Below are 10,100 nucleotides of genomic sequence, written 5' to 3'. Positions count from 1 at the left end.
AGGTAAAGAGTTTAGGCCAAAATTTTTTTGAGTAGTCCTTTACAAAGTTGCGTAGATCAAGTACGCTAAGTGTGGTTTTCAGGAAGAACATTTCTTCAGATAGTAATGCTTTACAAATCATAGTAAATTAGTAGATCTGCTAAAACACTGGATTATTTTTTTTAGTGTAAAAAATTGTGTATATTCTGGAGAGAAACTAGTAGAAAGAAGTAAATTTTGTGTTAAGAAGGAATGGAAATTGCCAGAGAGTGGCCATGAGCAGGATAAGTACTGCTTTTAAGACTGCCTACCTTCTTTCAGGAAATGGATTCTGCTTATTGTAGAAGGCAGTTCAGAGTTCTGCTTTCTTGTTCTGAAGACTACACTAGATTGTTTCATGTGTATGTGTGGGGAGATTTCAATGTCCCAAACTTAATATTTTTCATTATCTAAGATAGAGGTAAAATTTGAACATAATAAGGCATGCTTGTTTTTCAAGTACAGCTTGTTATACATAAAATCTTAATTATTTTAAACTGTGTAGATTACACACATACCTAGCATTAGTTATGTATACTCTTGCTTATTTTTCCTCTCTACACCTGATGATTGTCTTCAAACAAGCTCATTCTGTCTTTGAGAAGATATGTTAGTAGTAACAATGGGGGAATGTGGTTTGTAAGGAACTCTGAAAGAAACTTCCTCTTTCATTACAGGCTCTTAAATTTAGAAATGTATTTCTGGAACATATCAGTCTTTCTTTTAAAACTAGTTAAATTGTGTCCATGCTGTATGCCTGAAAGGCTGAGTGCCTCAGGTCTTGGATGACTAGAAATACCTGTCCTTTCTTCTGTGAGGGCCTTGCCCTTTCTAGAGAGAGAATTCCTTACTGTGTGGAGAAGTTAATAAGTAGCTAAAGTACTTCAGCTCAAACAACTAGAGGAAGAAAATCAAAATGTCAAATTAATTTAAAATACTTTGTGAATGATGCTTTTCTCACTCTGTCACATTTCTTTATTACAATTTCAGACCAGTGTATGTTTTAAGCCTCTCTTGTCATCTTCATTAAAATAATGAAACTGTATTTTAAAGGAGGCTTACTTTATAGCTTATAAAATCAGATGTCTGAGACATTTGGAGCCTGTGGCTTGATAATTGCTGTTAAAGTAAAAATTGATGAGTTCTAAGAATCTCTGAATTAGTTCCTCTTAAAAGTCAAAATTATTTGATTCTTTGTTGTGACACACACACCTCCCCCAACAAAGCAGGACCATGAACTGTTACTTCTTTGTACTGTGTCTAAAAATGTGCAGCTTCTTAGACACGCCTTCAATAAACATGTAATTCTTTCTGATGAGAAAGGTAATAGATTGGAACATAAAAACCAGATCAACACGGATTTACTTTTTATAACTGTTCTGTCAGGAAACAATGCAAAACCCTACATTAATTCCAAGGCATGTTTTAATTTCAGGATATACCTAAATCAGGTACTAGCTGCAGTTCTCGGTGTTCAAGCTCCAGACAAGATTCTGAGAGTGCGAGGCCAGAATCGGAAACGGAGGATGTGCTGGAGGACCTCTTACACTGTGCAGAGTGTCACTCCTCCTGTTCCAGTGAGACGGACGTGGAAAGCCCTCAGGTGAATCCATGTGTGAAGAAAGAATACAGAGACGACCCATTTCATCAGGTTGGTATCCACCAGTTTTGATTTTTTTTTTACAGTACATGGAAGTTCAGTATTATCAGCTTTATCATATCTCAGCGAGCCTGGGAGAAAGAACTTTATATTAAATGAAAGTAACAAAGCCAGAGTGATTTGACAGGATTAAAACAAGGAAATTTTTATTTCTGCTACTCAGTCATTGCTTTATCAAATGAAGAGGATATGACAATATACTGAAGTAAGTAGCCTACAAAATCTCTGACTATTTGAATCTTGGTTCTGGTTCAGGACAAGTACTGATTGATTTATTTAGGTTTCATCTGTTCTAGGAAACTGTGGATTTTGTTTGGTTTTGTTTATTTGCTTTTTGTTTTTCTCTAGTGGAATTACTTTATTGTGAGCACATCTCAGACATTTTTGTTAGCTTATATATAAATCTACATATACAAAAAGCAAAGATAATATGCATAGTGTCTAATGTTATGTATACATAATACATATGTAACATCATATATATACATTATATATGTCTAAATTCTATTTAGATATAGTATTTTTATTTTTACCTTTAAGCTAGTAATTTTACTTTCCTCCTTTAATGCTATTCTGTAGCAAAATGTAGGCAGTAATTTCTGAAAATTTGTGTTTGTTGGCCACCACTTCACTTTCATTTAGGTTAATGTTGGACAGAACCCATTGTTAATACTTGATCATTAACAATCAAGTATTAGTCTTCATTTGAAAAAAAATCCATACAGATGTCACAGCGCCAGTTGTATTTGTAGTACAAGTCTTATCTTTACATTGCTTGTAAATTTGAACCACTGAAGTAAAGAGATGGAGAGAATGTGAAACGTTCTTCTGGGTAGACATGTCATATGTGTTGGTAGTGTGTTATCAGTATTAAGGGATGCCATGCAAGAGATGGTGGTAATGCTAGCTAGGTAAAAGAATTTCAGAGACAGGCTTTTCACTCAGAACCAGAATTGAAAATTATGTATATGTTAATTTTTAAATCCCTTCCGCTCCCTCTCCCACCAAAAAACCCAAACAGGAATTGAGTTCTTTCCTTTTTTGATATATTTATTTTATCATTTCTTTTTTTGATTTATTTTCAATTCTTCTTGTTTACATTCTATACAAACAAAAAAACAGAAGCCTTACAGCAGGGAGTTGAATTGCAGTATATGCATTGACTTTGGTTTCCTGCAGTTGTGTGCTTTTCTGTTTGATTGTAAATTGTGAATTTCTGAGCTTAATCTCCTAATGTTGACACTCCCTCTAGAGGGAGACCTTGGAAATCTCTGATTAAGGAAGTTCTGAGAGTAATACTTGTGGTGTTGTTGTAATATGGAAAAAAAAAAAGGAGATCATTCAGTGCTTAGAAGAACGCAGAAATTTAAGATAAATGGTGATAAAACAAGTAATAGAATAAAAAGCTTTATTTTGATAAATTTTAAAAATAGTATTATGCCCCACCCCCAGCACGACCACATCCAGTAGTTTGATGGACATAATGTCAGGTGACCTTTTGTACCCTGTAAGTACAGCTTTGTTTTCATACCTCTCTCTTCTTTCATATGTTTGAGCAAAAAAGCAGCCAATTAATCTTCAGACACAATAACTCAAGACAATACTGAAGTGTTTTAGTGTTTTTATTCCTTGGGAAAAAAAAAGGTAGGTGATTTTGAAGGATGTGGTTAACATATAGTAGAAATAAATGCTATATAGCAACATCTGTCATTCTAAAGCATTTTTTTTTTTTGGTCAGCATACTGCTGACAAAGGCAGATTGACACAACAATAGATTTTTACCTCTGATGAAATATATTCCTTGTCTTCCCCAGAGTCATTTGCCTTGGATCCACAGTTTGAATCCGGGACTAGAAAAAATCAGTGCCATTGTGTGGGAAGGCAATGATTGCAAGAAAGCAGATATGTCTGTGCTTGAAATCAGTGGTATGATAATGAACAGAGTGAGTATTCTGTTTACTTTATACAAATATTGTATTTAGGAGCCTAAGTGCTACCAAAAATAAGCTTGCTTTATGTTGTGCTTGTTTGTTTAAAATTCCTGTTATTGATATTATTGTTCTATGGCTTACATCACCCACGTTTGCTTGTTAAGACAGGTAAAAGAGCCACCAGATCTTAAGTGTTGGGACAATAAAATCTGTTTACACTGTTAGGTACTTATTAACATAACCAGCCTCTGGTTTATTGTTCCAAAGTGAGATATGCTGTGAATATTCTTATTTATCTCCTTGATTCTGATAAATGACTAATATGTTGGACTGGGAATATAAATCTCAGCATTTGGATGCTAAAGTTAAGATTGGAAAAGAAAGCCCTTCTCCTTAGGAAACAAATATCTAAGAGGATGGATGGGATATCTCACTGGTCCTCCTCTTCAGGAAACAGTTGGAAAAGTATTTGATTGGTGGTGTCCTATTTTTCAACATAGAGAATGTGAGCATTTTGTAGAGTTGAACGGAAAATTCTAGCATAACCTAGGAAAGGTATCGGTAATTCTGACAAGTTGATACTTACCATCTCCAACTTGTTAAAGAATGTATTCCCCAGCTTAGTTCACATCTCTGTACCTGACTCAGAGGCAATGCAATTTTGGGTGCAATCCACTGTAGACGTAAACTTGGCAGAGCTAGAGTGAGCACTACAGAACTGCAGTTCTGCCCTCACTGTGAACACTTGCGTTCCTTTAGAAGCATACAACCTCAAAGCAAAGCACAAGTAGTTGCTCACATCCTGCACATTGCTCCGTGGTCTGGTTGGTGCACTTTGTTAATTCAACGTTGAGTGAATTTTTAATACACAAGTATGCACTGGAGTCTTTTAACTGCAGTGTTATGTTGCTGGGTTTTTAAATGATTTGTCATATCTGCTTCCTCTGCATTAAGTGCTCCTTGACATTTTCTTAATAATAAATTGTGAATGTGCTTGTTTGAAGATTTCATGTAACTTATTGGGTTATAAAGTGCTCTTTGTGATTGTAAGAGAGTAACATTAATAATTTATTTATTGGCTTAATTCCAAATTATTTCTAGAATTAATAATACACCTTGTTTTCTTTTGATTTTAGGTGAACAGCTATATACCAGGAATTGGTTATCAGATTTTTGGAAATGTCATCTCTTTAATCTTGGGTTTAATGCCATTTGTCTTTCGACTTTCCCAAGCTAAAGATCTGGAACAGCTAGCTGCACATTCTGCCACTGAACTGTGTGTGACTGCGTTCGGATCAAATGGAGACATTCTGGTTCTCTCAATGGTTATTATAAGTTTTGTGGTCCGTGTCTCTCTAGTGTGGATTTTCTTTTTTCTGCTCTGTGTAGCAGAGAGGACATATAAACAGGTACGAACAACAAACCCAAGAGTCTTCATCCAAAGCAAACCCAGGTTTTATGTTTGCATTTGTTTGACTTTGCGGGTATTTTAAACTTGTTTTCTTCAGCACACTGTGATTCATAGGTCAATAATGACAAATCCTTCAGTGGGCTTACAGTTAGGACATGACTCAGATGCAATGGGCCAAAGTCTCTGTAGCTAAACCTTTTTCCTGGAGAGCATTTCTGCAGGAAAACTTTTAAATCTTTGTATTTCAGATTTCTGGCTCCATGCATTAACCCATCTCTTAGTGATATCCCAGTTTGTCTCAGGTTTCCCTAAGGAGGAGGAGTTTCAATAAAAGAATTCTATAAATTTCCAGTTGTTTTTTATTCATTCACTAATACAAAACAGTTCAGTCCAGAACCTGGCCAAGAGCCCTGCCTGCTTTGGTGGTAGATCAGTCCCACAGCTGGAGACCATGAAAGCTGCTATGTGAAGTAATATCCCTGTTAATTTATTGCTTGTTATTGCAATTTAAACTTTTAAGATCCTATCAATATGCCATACTAGCTGCAGAGTAGAGATACTTACTGATCTGCTGAAGAAAAATTTTATACTTTGTTTTCTCAATTTATAGCCAAAATATGTGATTTAATACAATAAAATAGAATTAACCTGCTTCTAATAATCATGTTTGTTAGAAGGAACTTCTGTGATACAGGCATTCTCTACTGCAAATGACTGAGAGGTTTAATTTTGTCAGAAATTTTAGGAGCATAGCAGATCTGTTGTCTGAAATGTGAAGAAAGGAACTGAAAGTGTAGATAATTGTTTATCATTAGAATATGAAGACTTTTAAAACTTCTTAGTGTATCTCCTCTTTTTAGTAACATGCTACTCTTATTTCTGCACTATATTAACATATTTTAATTTACACTGATACCTTATACATTATTTGGCTTAGTAAGTGAAGCCCTTTCTCAATTTTCTTTTAGTGCCCTTGCAAATCAATTAACATTTAAAATAACTTTATTTTTCTTCTCTGCAGAGGCTACTTTTTGCCAAACTTTTTGGTCATTTAACATCTGCCAGAAGAGCAAGAAAATCGGAGGTTCCTCACTTCCGCTTGAAGAAAGTACAGAATATAAAAATGTGGCTTTCTCTCAGGTCCTATCTAAAGGTAAAAGAACGTATACTTTTGCTACCAGTTTAATATAAAATATCTCATGTGCTGTTGATGGAAGGTTACTATCCTAGTCTGAATTTTTCCTCCTGTGCACCTGCCCCTATTGGTGCTCACGTGCCCTACATGCTTCATTTCAGTGACTCTGGGACAGCAGTGTCTGCAGGCAGCCAGACTTTGAGAGTGTAGAAAAGTCTAGTTTTTATCTTGGAGTAAAGTACAAACAGGTTCACAGTTGAAGTCTTCTTACTAATGCTACCAGAAGAAGTCTCTCAGGTCAGTCTGTTGGGTAAAACTGACCACTTGTAACGTAATGCAGACAATACCTTATTCTAAGAGCCCCACCAGTTAGTGTCCTTAACACAGAAGGAATTTATTTAGCAATATAGTTTTTGTATATGAACCAGCAGTTTATGTGCATACTCGTACTGTGAGTTTATGCGTCCCGGGTGAAGCTGGAAAGGATGCCCAAGTATTATCTGTGAGACCTTCCAGTCCCTCTACTGCATGTTCAGGTCAAAGCTGAGTAATCTCATTTTATTTCTCTAATGCTCTTTTCAAGCCAGAGCTTTTTGACTGTCCTGTGTGAAAGGATCCATATTAACTCAGAGGTATTTTCTGAATTTTGTTCCCCCTCACTCTGCCCCAAGTTTTTTTTCCCATTTTTCTCTCTGCATTAGGTAATTCAACTCAGATGAAATAAGGGTTTTCCCTGTTTGGTTTCAACAGAAGCAGTTTTTTGGTGAAGAGCAACTGACAATCTCTTGTTAGTGGTGGTAATACCCTTATTTGCATCTATGCTGCTTTCCAACCTCATTTAGGAAAGGTTAGATGAAATCTAAATATCAGTACTTTTGAGAAGCAGGTAAAGGATTATGAGAACATGAAGCAGTTATGGTGTGGAGACTGAGGAGTGTGGAAAGTGGGAACTATAAGAAGGCAAAATTTTTTTATATAAAGTACAATCTCAAATTTGAAAGATGGTTCATTTTGAGAGGAATTGATGTGATTAATTTACAACATCCCTTGTCTTATGGAAGTCTGTGTTGAGGAGGTTGTAAAAGAGAGGAACCCTTTAAACTTTACATTTGAGACACTTGTATCTTTTTCCTGGGGGTCTGTAAGGTATTGCAGGGTGGGAGGAAAGGAGGATGACATCACTTAGACAATAGAATATAGAGTTGATGCTTTAAAGCCTGCAAATGGTACCATTGTTGTGGAGAGAGTATCTTTCCTTCTTTCTTCACAACTACATCTATATATTCCATCTTTTCTTATGCCACCACAAACACTTCTATAATTATGTGGCTCAGAAAAAAGTCAGGCAGTGGTCAGAGGCAGGTATGTAGGGGACTCACCCAACTGAAAAATCAAACCCAGTAATTTTTACCTCCTGAGCTTTACTTGCTTTACTGGGCAGATGTATAATACATGTGCTAGCACAAGGTAAAGGAATGGAGACAAGCAGGTGAGGAGCAGTGCTGCCGTGTAGTGGCGATGCTGCCATATACTAGCAAAGTGTCCAAAATACACTTGCATATTTCCTGTCTGTATGTGTCCACCTGTGAAGCTGTGAGCTGGGCTGTGCACACATCTCAAGTCTTGCACAGGCAGAACACTCTCACTATAGAAGTAGCACATGCATACCTGCAAGTTTGCACCTAATTTTTTTTTTTTGTCAGTAGCTAAGCTTCCTGTCTCTTTCTCCAAGTTCCAAGGTTATATCTTGCATGTGTACGCCTCCTGTTCTTATCAGGTTCACATAATAAGTAGCATGTCTGGAGAACAAAGTTGAGAAATAAATGTCTAAGTTGTACATAGAATCATAGAGTCATAGAATGGTTTGGGTTGGAAGAGATCTTAAAATTCATCTAGTTCCAGCTCCCCTGCCATGGGCAGGGACACATTTCAGTGCAGCACAGGTTAATTCTTTAATTAAAACAAATTAAGAAGCTCAGTGGGTAGAAACATTTCATTGTGCCAGTAAGCAAGAAAAAAAAATTGAAAACAATGAGGTTACACCTTTCAAGACAAATGTGTTCGCTCCCCAGTTTTCCTTCTTGTTCTGAGGGAGACAGTGACATTGTTGTACCTACCACAATGGGACAGCGATTTACAGCCACATTTTTTGCATGTCAACAAGAGGCAAGTATTGGAAAGTACCAACCATGTGATATCTTGATATCCTATTGCAATTTGACGTCCCAAAATCTTTTGTAAGCACTGGTTGGATACTTGGTGCAAAAGCCTGGTGCCATATTGATGTTATATCAGTGATGACGTATCATCCCTGTTGTGTCAGGGGACGCTGCCGACATGAACGTCCCTTTGCATCATGGAAGAACCACCTGAACAAGCGATGGATGTTTTCTTCTCTCCTAGTTAGGTCTAAATGCTTGCATCTGAATTAGCCTGACATGCCTTAGGGGTGTTGGAACATAGTGATGTTAGGATCCCTTTGGGACTGAGCTCGCCGGGTTGCAAGGGCGGTTCGGGGAGGGCGTGGCTGGGTGTGGGGGGTGTCGGTGCTGCCGGGGGGTTCTCGCTCACACACGTGCTTGTCCTTCCCTTCCAGCGCCGAGGTCCTCAGCGCTCGGTCGACGTAATAGTGTCATCTGCATTCCTGCTGACTATCTCAGTCGTGTTTATCTGCTGTGCACAGGTGAGGACGTATTACTTGTATAGAAACAGCCGTGACTTAAATACTCTAGAAAATAATTCTGACTGCTTTCTGCATGTCATTGCTATCAAGTTAAGACCACAATGAAAAAACAGTAACAGCTGTTAGAGCTTTTCAGAAGATAAAGCTCCGTTTGGTATTGTTCATTTTATCTACTTTAGCATATTGCTCTGTAGGAGCAAAAGAAACTTACTGATGGCATAGTTCCTAACATTATACTATTATTTTTTAATCTCTTTCATTTTCCATCATGAATTTTGGAACACAAGTTTTTTCCTAACATTTTGCATCAAAACACAGTTTTACAAAGACAGTTGAGATTGACCTTGGTTGATGATTTTTTTTTTTTTTTTTTTTTTGTGAGAAACAAGGTTGTTGGCTATATTAACCTGCCCTCTAGTGGAATATCTTTTAGTAAGCAAGTCTATCTTCAAAGAAAGTTTTTACTGATTAAGATTTTTCCTTGAGCTTTTGTTTCTGAATACAGGGAAGCTTCTGCATGGCTTCTGGTTGTAATTTTTTTTTTCACTTTCTTATCTAGTTAGCACTAATGTGTTTTCCTTGTAGCTAACTGTAAATATTTTAATAAAAATTTAATTCAGCAGTTACTCTGCTTGGATTAAATTTTCTATATTATTTGGTATGTTTGAGGGTATATTTTGGTTTTTCTCCCATATACTGTCTTTTCAAATTTGAAAACAATTTCAAAATTGTTTTAGAGTATTTTTTTTTTTTGTTGCTTTAGGGATATAAAAAAGGTGTCTAATTTCTAGTTGAGCCCTTCAGAATGTACCTTTTCTCAAACCTCATCTCTTTGACAGTATTGATTTTAAACGATGATTCAAAAATCTTTTATGCCTAAAAACAATCCATATACTTAATACTGGGAAATCTTGGAGTTGGGAAGATATGTAATTATTTTCTTACGTTGTAGTGTAATTATTACTTGGAAATAAATTTTTCTTTTTTTTTTTATCTTTCGTTTTCAGCTGCTTCACATGCATGAGATCTTCCTTGATTGTCACTACAATTGGGAGCTTGTAATTTGGTGCATTTCACTAACTCTTTTTCTCTTAAGATTTGTTACTCTTGGATCTGAAACCAGTAAAAAGTACAGCAATACCTCAATATTACTTACTGAGCAGGTGAGAATTTGTATAGACTCATGTTTTTATATCTAAACAAGTCATTCATCTGATAAGTCTCATGCATCATTTTGGGTTATTCCAGTAGCCTGGATGAGG

The 10,100-nt window shown here is 36.3% G+C and overlaps 1 protein-coding gene across 1 annotated transcript in view; it reads left to right on the top strand.

The window, feature by feature from the left end:
* Positions 1 to 10,100, top strand: part of PHTF2 (putative homeodomain transcription factor 2) — a 28,721-nt gene that overhangs the window by 9,844 nt on the left and 8,777 nt on the right. Inside the window, exons 5-10 of the mRNA XM_008937457.1 lie at positions 1,454 to 1,669; positions 3,493 to 3,621; positions 4,746 to 5,018; positions 6,042 to 6,173; positions 8,752 to 8,838; positions 9,846 to 10,001. Of these exons, the coding sequence (XP_008935705.1) occupies positions 1,454 to 1,669; positions 3,493 to 3,621; positions 4,746 to 5,018; positions 6,042 to 6,173; positions 8,752 to 8,838; positions 9,846 to 10,001 (993 nt within the window). The remainder of the gene's footprint in view (positions 1 to 1,453; positions 1,670 to 3,492; positions 3,622 to 4,745; positions 5,019 to 6,041; positions 6,174 to 8,751; positions 8,839 to 9,845; positions 10,002 to 10,100) is intronic.

The sequence above is a fragment of the Merops nubicus genome, unplaced genomic scaffold (genome assembly GCF_000691845.1).
Source record: "Merops nubicus isolate BGI_N331 unplaced genomic scaffold, ASM69184v1 scaffold16340, whole genome shotgun sequence".
Lineage (NCBI taxonomy): Eukaryota > Metazoa > Chordata > Aves > Coraciiformes > Meropidae > Merops > Merops nubicus.
Note: the sequence above shows the minus strand (reverse complement) of the source record. Positions and strands in the feature narration are given on the sequence as shown.